This window comes from Alosa pseudoharengus, unplaced genomic scaffold, assembly GCF_046254945.1.
Source record: "Alosa pseudoharengus isolate Yale_2024_CS ecotype anadromous, Long Island Sound unplaced genomic scaffold, YU_APseudo_1.1 YU_APseudo_1.1_scf_9, whole genome shotgun sequence".
Taxonomy (NCBI): Eukaryota; Metazoa; Chordata; class Actinopteri; order Clupeiformes; family Clupeidae; genus Alosa; species Alosa pseudoharengus.
In genome coordinates this window covers 28,973,591-28,995,388 of record NW_027468881.1, presented here as the reverse complement: position 1 = coordinate 28,995,388, position 21,798 = coordinate 28,973,591, and the positions used below count along the sequence as shown (strand labels likewise).

The 21,798-nt window shown below is 44.2% G+C and overlaps 1 protein-coding gene across 6 annotated transcripts in view; it reads right to left on the bottom strand.

The window, feature by feature from the left end:
* scn8aa (sodium channel, voltage gated, type VIII, alpha subunit a) overlaps window positions 1-17,825 on the bottom strand; it is a 51,305-nt gene extending 33,480 nt beyond the window's left edge. For 4 of the 6 annotated variants that reach the window (XM_076277048.1, XM_076277049.1, XM_076277046.1 and 1 more), the window contains exons 1-8: window positions 17,550-17,825; window positions 8,757-8,875; window positions 7,457-7,546; window positions 6,885-7,013; window positions 5,524-5,615; window positions 2,142-2,363; window positions 879-942; window positions 141-282 (exon numbers count right to left, since the gene is read on the bottom strand). In XM_076277048.1, the coding sequence (XP_076133163.1) occupies window positions 141-282; window positions 879-942; window positions 2,142-2,363; window positions 5,524-5,615; window positions 6,885-7,013; window positions 7,457-7,546; window positions 8,757-8,875; window positions 17,550-17,825 (1,134 nt within the window). Of the gene's footprint in view, window positions 1-140; window positions 283-878; window positions 943-2,141; window positions 2,364-5,523; window positions 5,616-5,941; window positions 6,034-6,884; window positions 7,014-7,456; window positions 7,547-8,756; window positions 8,876-17,549 lie in introns of all 6 variants that reach the window. The other 2 variants (XM_076277051.1, XM_076277047.1) reach the window with 1 other exon arrangement.
* Between the last annotated feature and the right edge of the window lie 3,973 nt (window positions 17,826-21,798).

The following is a 21,798-nucleotide window of genomic DNA, read 5'->3' as shown; positions in this document are numbered from 1 at the left end:
CCATTCGGCACAACAGTTTAAAAACACCCTAGACAACTTCGGCCTCCTCATCCCTCACATCGACACTCCAAACAGCTCAAAGCGCCGGAAATGACAGTGGCTATTTATCAAATCAGTGGGGGTGGAAGTCTGGCTCTTACCAACTGATACAAGTTCTCCCAGAAGTCCTGCGTCATGAGGCGGAAGAGGGCCAGGAAGGCCCAGCCGAAGCTGTCGAAGCTGGTGTAGCCGTAGTTTGGATTGCGCCCAGCTTTCATGCATGTGTAGCCCTCAGGACAGCGACTGTGAGAGGAGGGGTGGGGCAGAGGGAGAAAGTGAGAGAGAGAGACAGAGAGAGAGAGGAAAAGAGAGAGGGAGAGAGAGGGAGAGAGAGAGAGAGGGAGAGAGAGAGGACATGGAGGAAGGGGACATCCAAAATGACTCAGCATTATTCTATCAGCCAAACAGGGAGACTCTGTCAAGATATTTATAGCAGTGTCATAAACAAAGAAATGCCCTGGATGCAGACGCGTGTGATTTAGCCACCATGGCAGCTAGATAGGAGGCAGAATTCAGCTCACGCCCTCTCTGGCTGGCAAACACAGCGCTAGCTCTGGGCCAGTCTTTACAGCCATGCTACAAATGTAGCTCCTAGCTTATATGTCTTCAATTAAAGGACATTTTGAACCAAACGGACTATCTTTGCAGGTAATAAAAACTGTTTTATTTGTATGTTTGCTCCATGTGCATCAAATGACCTTGGATTTATTATGACCCTGCACATCAGTCCAGTCCATCATATAGAACTTACTGTATATATTTAAATAAGCTGGCTGTTATTTTGTCAAGTGTAAAAAATGGCTTGATTTTGAAGGGAATTTTATTGGGGGACCACTTACCCAGAGTCTGAGCTGTTGCCGCAGATAAGGGCATCTAGTTGCCCTGGCACGAAGTAGAAATTGGCTGGGGAGAGAAGAAAGAGCACAAGGAGGGCGTTAAGCTACATGTAACGAGCCGGCTCTTAACCACACCACAGGATGCCTTGCATCAACCAGGTCTGTGGAAAGTAGTCCATGAATCACAACAGTTGAGTGTACTTAAGGAGTCAAAGGCTTCTCCCACGGTGTTCCTATTATGCTCATCATTGACATGATATACGTAGTCTAGTGGCGTGGGGTCAAGTATGTGTGAGGTGTCTTCAGCACTGAAGTGAAGTGATGTTTAAGTACTGTACTCATCGTGAGCACAGGAATACTGTATGCAGTAGTATAGACCTTTCAAGAGAGTTCCATTATCAGCATCATAGTTGGCCCCACAAGGCTTCCGTTTTAACATTCCATATGTTATCTTAATGCAGAGGAACCAAATAGAACGTTCAAGCATTGTTTTTGTTTTTATTGTTGAAAGGGTCTATACTTTGTGGCAGCGTCCAAATCAAACCACTTTGTGTACAGGCCTGTTGTGTACATTGCCATTTGTGTACAGGCCTGTTGTGTCATTGATAAGTGAGTGTGGTTGTGTCTATATTGTGGTAGGGCAGACTGTAATTTCCCACTTATTAACCAAGGTTTATATATTCATTCAGTTGATAAGCGTTCAGGCCGGGCTACAAGACATGCTTTTCTGTCTTGTCTTTATTCATTTCTGTATCAGTATCACAGGCACGTGGCATTTAGTGTCAGATTACACAGTTAGTTTATGCAGATTTCAGTCACTCTATGAGTGACATAGGCTAAACATGTTTTGTGTGAGTATTATGAAAGTGATAGTGGCATTACGCCAATTGCATAAGGACTTTTGTGTGAGTGAACTGAAATAAATGTGTGTGAATGTAATAGAATAGCGGGGTCCATGAAAAGGGACGGATAGATTGAAGCTATTAATCACGTGGAATGTATTCTTTTTGTGACACAATTAAGTAATGTTTAATAAACTGTTGTTAATGCACACCTGCAGTCAATGCATGGCTTTGTTTTTTGTTCTTTGTTTTTAATATGCATAAAACACTTTTGTTTTGTGTGGTGGGACAAATTTGTTTGTGTGTGTTATATTTATTGTGTGTGTGTGTGTATGTATGTGTGTGTGTGTGTGTGTGTGTGTGTCCATCCCTGAATGGAATGCAGGTTTAGGTGTGCATGACAGGTGCACGTGTGGCTCCTCACTGTCGTTCATGATGTATTCGTCCCAGTTGAAGCCCACGCTGCCATTGGACAGGTAGGTGGTGGTGCCGTTGAGAGGCCAGATGACGCACTTCTGCCGCAGGTTGCCCATGAAGAGCTGCAGTCCGATCAGGGCAAAGACACTCAGGCAGAACACCGTTAGGATCATCACGTCCGACAGCTTCTTCACCGATTGGATCAGAGCACCCACAATGGTCTTCAGACCTGCGGTGCAACACACACGCGCACACACACACACATACACACACACACACACACACACACACCGAGACACACACAGAGGAACAAGGGCAGTTGCACATTTGTTTGGCTGCTATGGCTGGACAGCTAGGGTCAGGCATGGTGTTTGTGTTTCATATGAGTACCATTTGAGTGAGTGGAGTTTGTGCCACAGCATGGATGCACTGTAGAACCAAGTGTCACTGAGTGAAATCAGTTTTATTATCCGGGGGCCAAGCAGAAACGCCACAAGGCTGATAAGCAATGTTCATTCAGCAATCCCTGCCTAGAGGAACCCATGTAACCGTTCAGCAGACAGGTCTTGTCTTTGTTTCCATACGCTACATATTTTTGTCATTGAACTAATAAAACGTTAAAATTGCTGCACAAGTTAAAACAACAGTGACCCTACGGCCATTTCACTGGTAAACATGTTATTTTCATGTTGACAAACTGTAGCTTGGCTACAAAAATGAAGAAAAGACTTCTGGCAATATTCTGGCAATATTTGTGCCTGGCCCCTGTAAAGTTGTGCCTTTTAGCAGCTACGTCTGTCCACCGATGTTTGTCTCAGTGTACAGCATATACCGTATGTGGTGTTAGAATAATAAAGGTACTGTATGTGTTGGTGGGCTGTGACCATGCCTGGGCCCCAATGTTCTTATTTTCAAAGATCTGACAGAGATACACAACCCCCACAATATAGAACAATCATGGTCCACAAAAACTCTCTTTGGGAGCCTTCCCCTTCCAACTGGAAGTTAATTTACTTCAGGCAGCATCAAATCATGGAGAGGGCCAAAGACATTCCTCACTGAGTAAGAGCCAGAAATTCAATTAGTTTTTTTGCTGTTGCAAACTCCCTCAGGGCAGACAGATAATGGTGCCACTATTTGGGGGGAGAATTACACAAATCATCTGCAGTTAGATCCTTTAATGTCTTAACTGAGTTTGTCCTTAAATTTGTTTCCCTAGTTTCAGTATAAACACGGCATGAGTGTTGACTTCATGTAGCAGCCACCCGGTCTGGATGTCGCTGCTAGTGCCTGCTGTTTAAGGTGATCACCCCGTTGGGTGACAGGCAGCCCTGTTTGGTGAGGGGAGGACTCCCAGAAACAGTCTTGAAGAAACTCCACATCCATTCGCCTCTAAATACTGCAGCACAACAGAGGGCCAATGAGAGAGGAAGAAGAAGAAGACGGGCAGGCAGGAGGGGAGACGGAGGAGCACGTGAGATGGCATGCAGGGCATTTAAACGCCAAGGCTGAAGGAAGGAACGGCGCCGAGCCAATGCTAGCCTGTGGCTGCATTGGACTCCATGGGTCATTCATGTCTGATGTATAGGTTCCACTAGCCACCCATTACTGCCCCCCCCCCCATCCCACAACCCAGTGCTACACCGTTACACACAACTGGACCGAAGAGAGTCTGTGTTACCTTTGCGGAGTCACAAGGCCCTGGGCACGGCTCTCGTAAACCCTGAGAAGCCAGCTGAGTGCAGGTTGAGTGGAGCAGTTGGACTTCCCCAGATCCACCCGCCCCATGCCCCCCATATGTAGTGCATAGGCTGAAACTACTACATGGACTTAAACGCAACCCTTCAGTTTCGACGTGTTTAAAGTATAGGGGTAATCTGTAAAACATCTAATATTTTCCAATACTTTATCATATTTAATTTAATATACTGCCCAAATATTATTTGAATTTGGGAGTGTTTCCTCTGGAACTTACCCATTAGTTCCCAATGAGTACAAAGGAATCCCTCTACTAATAACTGGTTAATTGGGAATATATTAACTGTTGTCTGTTGTTTCCTGAATGTATGTCTCTTTTATGTAAAGACAAACATCTACAGACAAAAGTATTATTAATTGTTAGGTGAATTTATTCTTCATTCAGGTGCATTGTTTCTGTGAATCATCCAAAAACCAAGCAAAACCAAACAGAATGTAGTGAGAAAAAGGATGTTTCATAGAGATCAATCGGCCAAGCTCTTAGTAGGACTGTTAATCTAAAAAGCAAGTGACTTCCAAAGCATCATGCAGCATAAAATATGTCCACAAACTAGGCTTGGCAGTCTTCATAAATAAATCAGAGGTATTGGGTCCTTGGGATTCCACTGAGAACTGTACAATTTGAATCCAATGGAACAGAACAGAGCATGTCCGAAAATATGGAATGCCTTTCTGATGGATTTTACTAGACATATTACATGTCCTGGTCCTTTCAACTTCAACTTCACTACATACTTTATAAGTATCTTCAGTATCTTGTGCTAATGTAAGTATACATATGAGCAGATAAGGTAGGCTATATATATATATATATATATATATACTGTATATAGCCCTACCTTATCTACTTGTCTACAGTACTGGGTGATACAGTTTAACATAGTGTTCCAGGGCATATGTACATATGTAACTAGCACTTAAATGGATTGGAGAGGGGAAATTCCATTGGTGAGATGACGTCTCACTAAACACTTTGCTCCACAAAGGGAGGCGAGGATTCCAATGAGGCATCACTTATAGCTGTTACTCTGCCCTGGACGTGTCCACTTGAAACATTAGCCTCCTGGCACCTGATGGGGCTGAGGGAGGTGTCCATTTGATAGTACGCTGTAGTAGTGGAATATGTTTCTTGGCACAGACTGCTGTGAGGCTGTCCAGAGAGCTTTGTTTTGCTAGGGCAGCAGAAACAGAAACAGGGAAGGGGAGGCTGGTGGTGTTTTTCTTGTTTTTGTTTTTGTTTTGTTTTGTTTTTGTTTGTTTGGGTTCAGCAGCTGTTCTGACAACCAGGGGTATTCATAATAGATAACCTGGAGGGACTGAGGAGAGAGTGCAGACTCTTAGGAGGGCCTTGAGATTAATCATAGACTGCAAAGCCTATCAAAAATGTATCAGTACCATTTTTGATAATTTTGGAGAAAAATGTTAAAAAAATTAGAGAAATCAAAATTAAAGAAATGAAATCAAATAATGCGTGAACTGGTATCTCCAAATTAATTGCGTCGCGGGCCTGAGAGAAGAACGGCAAAACGAAAAACAACAAACAAAACAAACAAACAAACCAACTAAGAGTCCCTCATAGGAGTGAGAAAACCAAATAAGCTCAGCCTCAGTGTTTAAATTTGGAGTCTCACCTGGAATGACAGCAACAGTTTTCAATGCTCGGAGAACTCTGAAGGTTCTCAGCGCAGACACATTTCCCAGGTCCACAAACTCTGTTACATATCTGAAATAAGGGAGGATCACACACAGACACACCAAATGACAAAACCACACGCACAAGAGCACGACACCGAACCGAGGAGGTGAAGGAGGAGGAGGAGGAGGAGGAGCAGGAGGAAGAGTTTCACGCCACGCCACAGAGACCTGTCCACTATAGAAGAGGAGCGGGAAGGAGAAGAAACGCCACACACACACACTACGCGCACACACACACACACACTACGCGCTGCGCATCACCGTCATCACCACCACTGGCACCACACACACACGGCTAAACACCAACAGTCCCCGCCCCACCGACCGGGCCCGCGGCCACACACACCGTCTTACCTGGAATAACAGCAACAGTTTTCAATGCCCTCAGTACTCTGAACGTGCGCAGAGCTGAGACATTGCCTAGGTTTACAAACTCTGTTATATACCTGCAGGATCAAACCAAACCACACATGAAGACATGTTTGCAGTGGGATGAAGACAACTGTCCGTCTAGACTGAAGACGTATTACATGAGCTGCACTAAAGTGTTCTTTTCCTTTAAAAATGTATTGTATATATATATATATATATATATATATATATATAAATGGCTATTTGTTATGTCTTTGAACAATCTACATAAACATACTTTAATAATGGATTGATGATAATCAAAACAAGGCAGCCAACAAAAAATGAATAGTTTGGGATCAGCAGCTGAAATCTACAAATGTCTATGAGCAGCACGAGGTGGGATGAAGCGAGATGTATGCTCCTGCTGAAGAGACAGGCGGGAGAGAGAGAGTTGGAGATCAGTGAGGGAGAGAGCAACCAGAGCTGCCAGAGCCCGAGCGCTGCTCACAGGAGCACACAAGCCTCCTCCCCTTCACAACAGAGGAACCTAGAATGTTCCGTTAACAGTCTGACTCTGTCACACAAGAGAGAGGCATGCTCAGAGTGAGACAGACAGACAGAGAGAGAGAGAGAGAGAGAGAGAGAGAGAGAGAGAAAGAAGGGAAAAGAGAAAGAGGAGGTAAAAGACTGAAAATGAAAAAGACGTCTCTCCTTCTGTCTACAAAAGATGTCCTAAAATAGTACTTTTTATTCATTGTTTCTTTTAAAGTACAAACAACTTGCGATGTGACTATTTCAAAACCCCTCTTGGATCATCTGTGACAGGCTCCTCAGTATATCTCATCTCTAATCTTCCTAGTCATCTATGGTCTACATTGCAATTTGTGGCAATTTGAAACTGTTCACAACACAAAATGGCTGTAACTGTAAGTGAGATACTTACGCCATAGAAATGACCATGAAATCCAGCCAGTTCCATGGGTCTCGGAGGAATGTGAAGTCGTCTATACAGAACCCTCGGGCAATGATTTTTACAAGAGATTCGAACGTATAAATTCCTGTGAATGTGTACCTGTGAGGAGAGAGAGGCCGGATAAAGCTAGTTAGCTAACTCAGCAGCTAAGCAACACAGGGTCATAACTCATAATGCTCATCTACCCATGCACTGTGATGAACTAGATGCCCTGCCAGACACTATGGTAGGATGTCTTCATAGACTCTCATCGCATTGTTTCCTCTTCAGAGAAAAATATCAATATCTCAGGGGGAAACGCATACATGCATGAGGCCAATGTGTGGCTTGAAATGTCATTTTCTGCTGCACTGAAACATACGACAAATAAAGCTGAACTACGAGCGTGTGGTGTGAATCTGTTCATGTGAATGACATGCATATAGCAGAGTCTACAGGTGGGTCATCTGGGGTCAAGCATTAAGTAAGGATGTGTTCTGCTGTCTGCACATGCGTCCATGGTGACTTTTGGTGTCCATGCTCTTACACAAAGCAGTACTTACTCTACTTGTTTGGACCATTCTGGAGGGTTACTAAAAGTCATGAATACACAGTTGGTCAAAATAGTACACATAATGATCATGCTGAACAATGTGGGACGGAGTTAAGGGAAACTTGGAGAAGTCAGCCAGACAGATAACACAGATTTAAAGGCTTCACAGAAGTACAGTACAGACATTCTGCATTAGAGAGACATGCACAGACGTCTACTAGAGACCACTACACTGAGAAGCTGGGGCCACGTTTGTCATGGCCCTGTTTTAGTTACACAGAGAGAATCATGGCATGCTGACACTACCAATCACACTGACTACAGTATGTGTCTGCAGCTCTACATTCTCAAAAATTCTCAGAACTTCATTAGTAGGTTCTATGTTCTATGTTCTAGATTCTAGGTTCATCTTCAAGAAAGAGTTAGTAAACTAAAAGGAGGGGGCAGGTGGCTCATTCTCTGTCAGATTGTGTGAATATGGGGGGTGGTACAGATACAGAATAAATCCCCAACTATCTTTTCACATATAACTTTAAATACAGAATGCCACTGAATAATTAATGTGTGGAGCTCCCCAAAGTATAGCTAAAGAGCAACCACAGGCCTCTTCAGCATTTATCTTCTCTCAGGAAGTCATTACTGATGATGGACATACTTCCTGTGGAGTGAGACAGCAGGGACAGATGGACACTCCATTAATATGTAAGGGTTGTGGTCCTGAGGGGGTGGGTGGGCGGTGTGTTGGGGGGGGGGGGGGTTGGGCAGTTGGGGGTCATTTCAGAAGTCAATGGAGCAATAAACCTCTGGAGAAGCCATGACTGAGGTGAGGCCAGTCTCTTTGTGTCTCTGACTTTAAAGGACTGTCTGCGACTTTCTGCCGGCGGTTTCGGGTTAAAGGCCCTGTAGTCCCGCTCCCCGCTCTGGGGGGGTCAGCCTGCCGAAAGGCAATGGAGAAGAAAAGCCACTCGGAGACAGCGTCACGGCGTTGCTGAGAATGAGCCAGCCACCCCGCCCCTCAGCTCCTCGTTTCCTTCAGAAGCAGCGAGTGAAGTGAAGGAAAACGCACCGCATGCAGGCCAGTGCATACTGGAGGCTGCTAATACTCTGTGCCCCGTGACAACATGCACTCACTGCACATTCCAAGACTGTCTGCGTCTGATAGTGTGTAGCTGTTCAGCTCTCAGACCTGCTTTGCAGTGATAAATCTAGATAGTCATTACCAGCTAGCAGGAAGGAATGCATGCAGCAATAATCATGCGTAATTAAGAGAACAGCAACTCTTCAGTTGCAACATCATTTGGAAAGGATATGAATGTATCAAAATTTTAATAGCTATTTGCCTAAAAACATTAAAAGGGCTGATCATGTACAGGGAAGATGTGGCACTAAAGCGGTAGATTGTTTTCCCTTTATTTACCACTATAAACGTCTGTGGAGAGACAGAAAGAGAGAGAAAGAGAAATTCAAAGGTTAGAATTTCACACAACAGTGGCACACAACATTCAGACATTCAGAGAAAAGCAATTTTAATTCTGAAACCAGATAGCTTTTTATGGAAAAGGTCTAGACAGGTTACAACCTTGTGGACAGACATTTAGTAAATCCTCCTTAGTAAAAGAGCATTTGGCATATTATGGTCTGTTTCAATATCCAACTGTTTCACCTTGTGTCCCTATTTTTGCCTCCAAATTCTAATGGAAAATATATATAAAGGTTTATATACACATGTAATGATGCTATGAAAAGGTTAAAGGTAAACAATAAATGACACAATAAAATAAAGGTGCCATTTTGACGGTATATTTCACAAATTCACAAACTGATTTCTTTTACAATATTTGTATCTGTGCATGTGCTTTAATGAGTAAAAAAAGTAAACCAAGAATATAAAAGCAGAAAACAAAACTGCTTAACTGAAAACAACCAAATGGTAATGCAAAAGCATGTAGAACATTTAACATGGGGGGTGGGGGGGCACTCTACTGTTCTAGACTCCTGAGTCAACTCATCTGCCTACAGAAGCCATTAGAAAGTCTCTCTGCTCATTGCTTAAAGCCCACAACTGAGCATACGCTAATGAGCATGTCCACATACGGTCAGCTAAAGACGAACATAACAGCAGAAGTAGAGGCAGCAGAAGCCTGGGAGGCCTGTGGTTGGACAGCACCAATCCAGAGGAACACAAGCACAGCATTCCCCACGAAAAATCACAATCAATCACAGTCAATATCACACAGCTTTCCCAAAACAAGCTGAAAGCTGTATCAGGGCTATATACTAGGGGTGGGCGATATGGACAAAAAATAATATTTCGATATTTTTTGTGATTTTGACGATAACGATAATTAGTCGATATCCTTTAAAACATTTTTTGTAAAAGTCTGAGTTACATTATTTATGAATAGCATCAATACAATAATAACCAATAACCTAACCTGTGACTTTTTAACCAAATCAACCAATGCATTGTCACTCTATGACACATTCCAATTCTGCCCCCACTTGAGTGTGTGGCAATGACATGAGAAAGTCTGAAGCTGAAGTTCCTTTCAAAAACCTTTACTTAGGATTCACTGTAAAACTAAGCAGACCAACAGAGTGCATCTCAGTTATTTCCTTCGATGTTTTGTTTAAGAGAAATCATGTAGGCTAGCATTCTAAGTTACAGAATAGAAACTAATGTGTTAGCTTATGGCTAATGTATATGAGAAATCCCATAGAGATGCTAACGGTTAGCATAATCGATACACGTAGATATTTAGAGCGAACTTCAGTCCACTTACAAAAGGGTTACATGAGAAGAGTTTGTTGCTTACAACTGACTATTAAAATACTCAAAGGCTAATGTTTTCTCTCCATATAATACCATGTAGGAAAAAACGTGACTGTCTCATTAATGCTACTTGAACAGAAGTAGCCGCACAAAATCCCAAGTAGCCTAGTCTAGCTGCACAAAATAAACATTAGGCGTGTCTGTGACAACCTGGACCCACTAGCGATCATGTGACACTTGCTCTGCAGCAGCCAGGGGCTTCTCTCGCATACACCTCCTGGATTTAGTGAATGTATGAGGTTTAAATGCCTGATTTTGAGTGTTATTTCCCCATAAGTAATTTAAATACTCGATAATGTAAATTTGCACAACGTTAAAACAACAATCACAATATTATCGCAGACGATATATATCGCCCACCCCTACTATATACTGTATTACTCACAGAATTTAACAGCAACTGTATATACTGTAAACAAGGCGGTGTTATAGTGGATCAGCACAATCAATATCAAAGTATAAGGTTACAGTCTGTCTGACCCAGGATCAGTTCAGAGAGATGTGTTGTACATGAAGAGCTGGCTCATATGAACACAGCCTTTGGATATGGATGAGTCAGCTGAACTAGTGTGGCTAATTCCTCAGTTTAGCTCCTGGAGGTCCACTTGAGATCAGGGGCCAGATCTGAAGAGAGGCTACCGATGAGGGGAGACCGAGAGAAAACACTCATCTCTCTCTCTCTCTTTCACTCTCTCCCTCACATCAGCCAAGCGGAAAACCTGGCAGGTTGTGCAGCACAGTTATTTTCTGGCACATGAAGCATCTCAGTGAAGGAAAGGAGAGGCTGTCTATTTATAGACGCCACATACCGCAGGAGTTAGTGAGATGTAATAAAAAAGCGACAAGAGTGTCACCGCTCAGTGCCATGCTCACAGATATGCACACGCACAGTCAGACACATACACATATCCGTCTCGGAAAAGAAGGTTCTAGAATGAGCCATCTCGTGCCAGCGGTCCATCAACAACAAGATGTCACTGCTGGGAGTGGGTGTATTTACAGAAACGCTGGTGGCAAGAAACGTTCATCTGCCCAAGTGGCTTCAGGAAATTCTATCTGTCATGAAGCCTCAATCTGCAGACATGAGAGTAGCCAATAAATACTGCTGGTGGGATCAGATTCTTCCTGTGTTTGCCTCTAATGGCCCTGCTAGGACAGAGGCCAGCCCTGGGCATCACTGACTCGGACTAAATGCCCTAGTGCTGCTCCAGTCATTCCCATATGTAATGTGGTAATTCAGGATGCACCAATGAAATCTGTGACCACTTTAAACAAGAAGACAATGTGTAAACAAGAGCTGTCTCTCTCTCTCTCTCTCTCTCTCTCTCTCTCTGTGTTTCTCCCCTCCCCATCTCTCTCTCTGAATATAACCTCATAATTGTTTGAATAAAACATGGCCAGCCACATCCAAGTTTAATGGGACACTATGCGTTTGCTGGAGTGATATTGTATGTGCCCTTGTGCTTCAACACTACCCGCTTGCCTTCCGATCTACAGACCGAGAGGCAGCCTTCAGCACCATGGACAGAGATTAATAAAGCCCATACAGTGCAACACCAGCCTCTCAATCAGCTGCACACAACAGACCAACCATTTGCAGCACTTACAACCCCAGCCATTTTCGTAATTTGATTCTAATGATAAATTAACTGATTCTATGCAGTACATCGAATTACAATGATTTAGAGTACCATGTACAAGTCTTGGCTTTTTTTCCAGCAGGTAAACACATTAATACAAAATCGAATCATGGAGAACATATTCCCTCATAAAGATCTTAAAAATCACTTCCAGACATCTATAGTGCTTCTCCATGAAGACTGCTGGGCATGCTCAGTGCAGACAAGACAGGAAGCCAGTTAAACACGAAAAAAGAAACAGTCATATAGAGTGCATGCATGCACTGCTGAGATGCATGTTCCTCCTGTCATCAAACACACACACACACACACACACACACACACACACACACACATACAGAGAGAGAGAGAGAGAGAGAGAGAGAGAGACAGAGAGAGAGAGAGAGAGACACACACACACACACACACACACACACACACTGACACACAAAGCATGCACAAAGTGCATGCTGAAGCCTTTTTTGCAATGCATGACTTGCCATAAAGCTACTGAAAATTTCATACTTTAGAGTAGAGTGGCAGAGAGAGAGAGAAAGAGAGAGAGAGAGAGAGAAAAAGAGAGAGAAGCCCATAGCCAAGCGAAAGAGAGCAGCAAAATGGAGGCAGGAGAGAGTACCACAGCCAAAGAGAGAGGAGAGCAGGGGAGAGTTAAACGGATGAGGGGAGACACAGGCTGAGCCATGGACAGAGCCCTACAATATGAGCTTCTTAACCAGCTGAACCCTGAACACACACCGCAGGTCCACAGGAATAAGCCGGTGAGGTCGGAGGGGGCGCTGGAGAGAGAACTGGGACATTTTCCCTTTTGGCTTCAAGCTAAGATGAATCAAGTCACATTTCTACAAGTGCATTTCTACTCGCCTGAGCCTCTCACCCACCGGCACCAGACAATAACAACTAGGCATGATGGTAGCCAATGACCCTCAGGGAGTGACTCGGGGACATGGCTGCGTTTCAAAAGGCATTTATAGACACAAACAAGAATCCATACTTCCAATCCACATATTGCAGTAACCTAGTCAGGTCTAATTCAAAAGGCATGAATTCCTGTCAGAATGTGAGTTTCCAAAAATGGAAAATCATTCTCAAAAACATTTGAGCATCAGCTCAAGCTAAAATGAGACAAACTACTAAACTAATATACTGCCTCATTTGGCGCTGCTGATATAGCCATATGCCACCGTGGTGAAATGCTCAGTCACCAGCAGAGATGACACATAGGAAATGCCTGTGACACCAGGAAATGCTATTTTTGTTGCACTTGACGTGTGCAATTTAACGTTTAGATGTTATGATTCCTGCATAATTGTGTTAACGACAACATACTTGTCATTGTCAACATATCAAATGAGTAGGTCAAATTGGTGAAAATGGAACAGAGCAGAGAGAAAAAGCGAGAGAAAGACAGAGAGAGAGAGAGAGAGAGAGAGAGAGAGAGAGAGAGAGAGAGAGAAATGCAACAAAAGTCATCAGAAGGAAGGAGATGTGCTGTGAGAAAAGGATTCTGCTGGGAGGCAGACAGAGACAGCTAGGAAGCAGCGTGGAGCCACTAGACTGATGGAAAATTCTAGACTCAAAAACAGTGGCAAGACAGAGTGAGCGAGGGAGACACAGAGAGAAAATGAGAAACAGGGGGCGAGAGCGAGAGATAGAGAGAAAGACAGGGAGGGAGGGAGGGAGGGTGGAGGAAAGGACTAAGAGCAGCCCAAGCACTCCATCATATGTCACCCTGCTGCAGCACTAGACTGCAGAGGCTAGTCAACCTAATTAGGCACTACTTAAGTCACCACCCCACCCCAACCCACGCTCAGATCCTACGTTCACTTAGAGTGGAAGAAATCGTCCTGGAGTCAAGCAAGATCAACTTCCAACCAATATCACCCTAGCAGGGGACACAGTCATCTTCTCTCTCCTCAATTAATCTTATGTGTTCACATGTCAACCAAACTGAAATTCAGTCACTCTGTCAGTATATGGTTCATTAAAATGAGATTCAATAGCCTGTAAACCTATTCTAAGGGTGCTAACAGCTCAAAACACCTTGAATTAAGGCACAAATAAGTGATCGAAAAATATGTTGCCATTCTGGGTGGTGGAAACCTTAAGGATCCTACAGAAGTGCCATGGGGCCGAATCAGGCGGTTGCACTGATGCCATATGAAGAACGGTGGAGAAGGTAATGGAGAGCCATTGGTATTCTCTCCAGTCTTCCAGCAGAGCACAGGAGCATTTCAGCACCATCCACTGTGGTTGCATCAGAGCGAGCGGGAGAGAGAGGGAGAGAGAGAGAGAGAGAGAGAGAGAGAGACAGGAGCACTCTGGTGCTCATGCTTGCCTGCACACATCTTCCAGCACAACCCTCCATGTCCCTTCTCATGACTCTGCCATAGAGATAGAGAGAGAGAGAGAAAGAGAGAGAGAGAGATAGAGAGAGAAAGAGAAAGCGATAGAAATTAGAGAGGGAGAGGGAGAGAGAGGAAGGGAGGAGGAAAATGGCAGGACGGCAATGGCCATTTTCTTGGTCTCGTGCAACCATCTGCCTCCCACTCCCAACCCCCACCCATCCCTGAGCTCTCGAGTGCTGCGTCATCACCAGGCCAGCACAGCCCTGCCACAAGGCACATTTGGGACACACACTCCCGCCATTCATCACCCAGTGGCAGCACGGAGAGATTACCAAACCAGGGTGGAGCTCTTGCTCTCCCTTCCTCTGTCTCTCCCTCTCCCTCTCTCTCCCTTTCTCTATCTCTCCCTTCATCACTGATCTACCTCTCCATCGTGGCGTAGAAATTCACAGCTCACTCAACTCACTGCAATCAACACCCTTACATCCCTGCCCCTCCCATCCTCACTACCACCCCCCCCCCCCGCTCCACCCCCCCCCGTCCTCCTACAGAGGCTGTTAGCTCTGGCCGCCGCGGTACCTCTCCAGGCTAGCCTCTCTCAGGCTAATTGCTCTGGACAGTGTAAGAGCCCAGACCCCCCCCCCCCCCGACCCCCCAACCTAAGATAAATCGTCTCCTCAGGCCTTGTCCGCTACTCAAAGACACACTGGTGTGGAGTCATGTTTCAGTTGTACTACTGCAGCCGCTGACTGGCCTCCAACACACTGGCAGACTGGGCAGAGTTGTTGTTTGTGAAAAGGGAGATGGGGAGTGTGAGGACATGCAGGAATATGAGAGCATCAGATGGGAGAGAGTAATGCACCGAAGCTGCATACATTACTGTATAATCCAGAGAGAAGTGCACTGCTATCAACACCGCCATCAAATGCACAACGGCAGCCGATCAGAGACAAAAGGCTGGACTGAGGGACAATGGGAGATGGAGGGTAGAGGATGTGTGGATTTAACGAGATGGACAAGCCAGCCAAGATGGAGGAAAGAAAGAAAAAAAAGCATGCTTTTCTTGCACATTCCTCTGCATGCTCTCAATTGGAATTCCCTTTCTGACAGCAGAAGAGCTGTGTTACATAAGAGGAAGCATGTTCTCCATGAGCAGGAGGAAGAGGAGAAGACCACAGAGGAATGGATGAAGAATCTTCTCTCTCTCTGTCTCTCTCTCACACACACACGCACACACGCACACACACACACACACACACACACACACACACACACACACACACACACACACACACACACAAACACACTTACAGGTATTAACACCCACAAATGGACTCATCCATAATTCAGGACAGGGCATTGTGGCAGGGGCTGCTGTGTGATGGCGAAGGCCTGCACTTAATGCTGGACCACAACCTTCATTAGGGGACCCTATAGAGGCCAGCAGTCTGTGAGCTCACAATGCTCCAGCTGACTCCAGCAAAACATGACTGACCGCATATCTGAGGCGAGACTGATGTGGACCGCTCTCCGTCACAGGAGCCAAAGACTAGGAACCACACGGGCCCCAGAGTGCCTCGGAAAAAACCTCGACGCCCACATCGCTGGGGCATATAGCTCGCAAAAAAAACCCCAAACAACAACAACGATCAAACCGGGGGGGAAAAAAACGACTCATTTTGAGTGCAACTCGGGAGCAAACAGATCAATGGAGGCACCGCTGGGACAGCTGACAGCTAAGGACTGGGCTGCAGCAGTGGCGCTCCTCTGGGTCTTCTAAATGCTAATGTGCTCCATAAGCGAGCGATGCCTGGGGGTCAGCAGCCGAGCGAGCGTTGCGCCTTGCCCCTCGCTTCCTCCAGAGCTGCTGTGAGGCGGAGGCAAGGCAAGGCAAGGCAAGGCAAGGCGAGCGGAGGAGAGAGAGGAGCCGTTAGACCGAGCGTCAAAGCTGGGAAGCGCGCGAGCCGCTGATGTCTGGCACGCCACAGCAGTGCCGCTCCACGCGGCTCGTCTCCAGCGTGTGCCCATGACCCACAGTGCTTTTGGAGAGAGCACAAGCAAGCGCGGGAGAGAAAACAAGAGGACCAACATCCTCTCACTGTCCTCTGAGATCTGCGCTTGCTGCTGACTCTTCTTCTCCATCCTCCCCCCCTACTGTTGGATCAGGCTCAACCTGGAGCAGGCCAGCGCTGTGTCTTTAAGGACACCGCTTTCTTCTTCTCTCTCCCTTCCTATTTTCTGCCAGATTAATTCTAGAACAATTAGAGAAGTCTGTCAGCTGGAACAGCCATGTTTCAAACGTCTCTGCAACTGACCTTTTCCCTAAAGCCCTCCGAGCCTTGAGAAGCGATGGACACACACCCGGTCCACTACACATACCAAATCTGGGGTGTGTTCCACCAACTCAATAGCTACAGTACTGCAGCATTGCTACCAGTTAACCTAACCATTCCAATGGCATTGCATTCAGTGCAAAAAAAAAAAAACCCTGCACAAGTCTGTAGTTTCTGAACATCTAAATACAACACTCGTGTGCAGAGATGCACCAATGACAGACAAGGACAGAGTGGAAATGCACAGAAACTGGGACAAAGAATAATAAGCATGACAATGCAACAGTGATGATGTCTCACATCCAAAAAACAAGTACAATCAATCAAATAAGGAAAATCAGAAATCATAAAGTTTTCAACAACCCTAACCTAGTTTAGAGGAGAACACAAAGAACCCCTAACACAAACATGTTCAGAGGCCGTCCCAGTTTTCTGTTTTGGGGCAATAAAAGACACTTTTCTTCTAGAGGATCATGGATAAATAGCCCTAAGAAGGAGGAGAGAAAAAAGCCAAAGGCTCTAGGCAAAAACAGTGCTTGTGCATGAAAAAATCACTGGAATGTTTGACTCATTTTCTATGTCTACAGATGAATGCAGTATATTATATATTGTGTCTTCACATAACTAAAACACACTGACCCTGTTAAATGTACGGTACTAGAAAATCATAACATATTGTACATTGCTATACTTGACTATATATCGGTTTATACTGTATCTGTGTATACTGTGTACAAGTACTATTTGGAACTGAATAAACATCACTAAAGGTTAACTACCATTACACAGATATATCTTCTGAAATGTAATTTGCAGTGCACATGTGGATGAGTGTTTTTGAAGGAGATTGTAAGTATTTTAGACTGTTAACCCTTGGCGGCAAGGTGAGACAGATCCAAGACTGGTGATTGACAGGGCTGTTACCATGCGAGAGGGAGAGGGTCTCACTCACTTTCTTGTTTATGTAGAAATGGTCCAAGTCCTCCAATGGTGTCGCCACCATTGAAGAAGGGATGTCTCCATAGATGAAGGGCAGGTTTTTGCCGGCCTCCAGGTCACTGCTAGGCTTGGGCTTATTTTCGTCGTCATCGTCGCGGTAGCTGCTGTCAGGCTTGGGTGGCGGCTTGGCTTTTTCCTCAGCAATGCGCTTCTCAAGGTTAGCCAGGGATTCTCGGGTAAAAAATTTGAAGCTATCAGGTCCTGGCGGTGCAAGAAGGGGTGCAGCCATGTTTTCATCCTGCAGCGACTTCTGCTTTAATTAGGTACCATCCAGGGCATCCAGTTCTAAATGGGAGGAAGAGAGAGAGAGAGAGGAAAGACAGAAAGAAAGAAAGAAAGAAAGAAAAAAGAAAGAAAGGGAGAGGTCAATTGAGATGTGTTAGGCAATCCTTTAATTTAAATGTAGGACGTTACTCTCAAACACAGCCTTCCCTATCCATACACTCCACACAATAGACAGGAGAGTTTCATGGACCAATAACACACAACATGTGACAAACATCACAACACACAGTATGCTTTTCCATAAATATTTAAATGTGTGTCATATTAATTTGATATAAGAAAATAAGAGCAAAATCAGTAAACCATCTTCATGTGAACTATCCGATAGCAAAAGAACGAGCTTGCCACCTTGCTACTAAAAATACCAATTGACAACATCAAGCCGCCATATTTAGCTGGACTAGGGGCATCGCAGAGCTAAACAGGGAAATGAGTGCAGAGGCATAGACACAAGTGGTGAGTCATGCAGCTTCATGTATGACCAATCAGAACGAGGTAAGCTCACGAGGTGCAGCAGGTGGCCTCCACTTCCTCCTGTATTCAAACCATCAACACATCAACATCGCGTAGATTACGCCTCAACAGATTGGTCCCCTTTCCTCCCCATTTTTCCCCTCTTGAACAAAAGATGAGTACATTAGCTCATATATGCTGTGCTGTGCTGTGCTGTGCTGTACTGTACTGTTGTGCTGTGTAGTGTCTGATCCCGTGCTGCTACCATACATGCTATGACCTTCATCAAAGGAGCGATCTGGTGAAAGGAACACTGGGCAGTATGGCTGCTGCACACCTAATGAATGAATGCACAGCAGGAGTTCATAATGAGAGAGGGGGACAGAAAGAGAAAGAGAAAGAGGGGGAGAGAGAGAGAGAGAGAAAGAGAGAGACTGATGTCACATTATAGATAGGGGTGGGGTCCTCTGGGGTCTCCCCCAGAGTGAGGAGCCATCTCTGAAGGCATGTGCACAGCATTTTCTGTCGACACATAAACCAGTCACCTCACCGGGAAACAAACTCTTCCAGGATGGAAAACTTGCCATTCCTGAGCTCTTGGCAAGTAATGATGGAATGACACCATCCTAGAAGCATCACAGTGCTAGAGAAGCCCAACAGTTCCACTGTCATTTCAATGAAAAGGCTCAATGATCCCAGTGTGCAGTAGCCAGTAAAGCTGTGGGTTCCATTCCCAGCCGCCACCGTTGTGCCCTTGAGCAATACACTTTACCCTGATTTGCTCCGGGGAGACTGCCCCTTGTAATAATTGATATATGTAAGTAACTTTGAATAAAATTAAATCAAATAAATAAATAAATAAATAAACTAGAAATATCACTGTAACCATTGGACAAGCACACATCTAGTTTCATATAAAATAAGCCTCCACATTAAATTATTAAATACAACTCCACATGGATCAAAGCAAGCATGTCAACAAGGTGAAAGATGAAATGACTGGCCTCATATTCAAACATTATGGGTATGTTCTATAGACATATACTGACCTTCTCTAGAGGACAAACAGCATGGTATGAGCTCTACACCCAAACATCAGTAGCAGAACAGAAGTCTGACAACATTCATGGGATATCAATGCCTTACAAGCAGACTAATAAAGAGACTGCTGATGGGATGTAAAATAAACAGTATTTTTAACATCATTGCTGGTTTCCAGTTGAGGCCATTTGGAATACCAATGTTTGAGTATTTAAGCTCAAAATTGCTCCAGTGTAAAAAAAAGGTATCCTATAACCAAAGACCAACACAGAAGGCCAAAGAAGGGGAATGCATACATGATATTCTAATACTTCCTCGACATGGTTAACAGTTCCTTTATTCCACTATAATGACAACACCACAACCTGCATAGTATATGAAGTTTACATGTCTATCACAAACTACAATGTCCACAGTGCTTGTAAAAGTGGAAGAATCATTGTAATACAATCCTTGTTCACTTGGCTTCTTGCCCTTTGGCATCTTTACAACCATATTTTTTAGCATAATTTTAGTGCAATTTGAGCCTACTATAAGATGAATAGCAATATCAGACATAACATTAAGACTACCTGACTGACAGTGACACAATAAAACATTCAACATTAGAGTAAAGTTAATAATCAGGCTCGGTTTCACTGAAAATGCCTGTTATACTACACAAACTTAAGCGCCTCTTGAGCTAGCACTGGAAGACATTTTGAGGTCACACAAATCTGTCTTTAAGTCTATTACTCATTAAAATTACTTCATGAAGAAAACTAAAATGTGTGCGCGCCTGACCCCCAAGAATGTCTATACAAAGCTGCCTTAAATATATAAATCGAATCCTTTTTAAAATACCTTAACCGCTATGACATACTAGCCTACGTTTCGTGGGCGCTGTCCGTTCAGCACCACATTCCCAGCCTCACGGCTATAGTGTCACACTGGCCTACCTCGTAGCCTGCTACAAGAGCACAACCACGTCTTTTTCTCAAATGACACAAATCATATAGCGTGTAGAAAAAAGTGTTCACTTGTCTAGGTCAGGAGGCAATGGAGATAAACGGCAATAGCCTACATAGAAAACGTCATAGGCCTACCTACCTAGGTCCGAAAATAATGTAGGCTAACATCTGAGCTAACAAAAATATTTGCATGTGAAAATCTGATTTTTGTAACCATATGCTCCATATACAGCAAGTGTGCTGTATTCGTTGGTATTTGAGACAAGTTGATCGGCACGAGGATTTCAAATGCATAAAAGCGATCAAATTAGTGCTTTCACCAATTAGCCTTTATCATTCAGCACATTGGGAATTGCTTATGTAACGGAATTGTTAGCAGAAACATAACACAAGGAACTGTGTTTCTATTTTGAACACACAAACGTATGTTCAATTTCACCATCTGCTAATTCGTGTGCCACAGATGCCTGTCTTTGAGATAGCCTACATTTTTCGAAGGAAAGAAAACAAAGACAACGCTTGAGCATAAAGAGCATGCACACACGTTGAAAAAAATTACCTGCAACATCCCGGTTAATCCATTTAAAAAAAAATTAAGGATAGCCTGGTGTATGGATCTCTTGCTGAGAAAAACTGAGCTACGGTGTTCCTTGCTTCATTGCTAATGCATCTTCGTCCTACACCGTTTTTGGAATAGAAATAAAGTAGTCAGGCTCAACTGCGTTTGCTTCAGTGTTTTGATGCAACCAGTGCAGGAGACGCGTAGTTGTAAAAAAAAAAAACAGTCGGTTTGGATCACTGCCAAAAAATGGTTGAGGTCACGAAATAATTTGGAGAACCAAGTAAATAGAGGACCGCTGCCTCACACGTCCTCCCAAAACGGGTGAGGGCCACAGCCTCCGAGACACAGCAAATACTGCAGTGGGTGTTTCTAAGCAGAAAGCTTTCATTCGAGAAGTCCACTCTCAAAAAAGTAACTAACAACACAACCTTTAAACAGCTCAGCTGATACAGCTGTATTGTTTGAATGTCGACTAATGCCTCTACCTGAAAAGGCGGTGTTTTCTGCAGGTTGTCTAAAATACTGAAAACGAAGCCTACCACACCCGCGAACGCTATGTCGTCTCCTGGATCAATAAGAAGTCATGGGAAAAATACAAATCTTGCGATTGCATCTGGCATCACTTCCCATATTTCGACAACGTGTAATTCATGTGTAGTGCTCGCATTTGACAGGGAACAATTTTCACGAAACGTAATCGTGGATGGTGGGTGAATATTTGGAGGTGGCGCTGGGAGGGGGATATTGGAAATAGAGTGATCACGTCACAGGTTCCAATAAATTCTGGTATGATCTTTGACATAACGGGATAATAAACGTTAAAATTCAAGTTGGTCTCATTATGTCCACTTGTGAAGATTAGAGATCGTCTTTGCCCAAGATCAGTAGCCTGTGTTTATTGTTATTTTTGC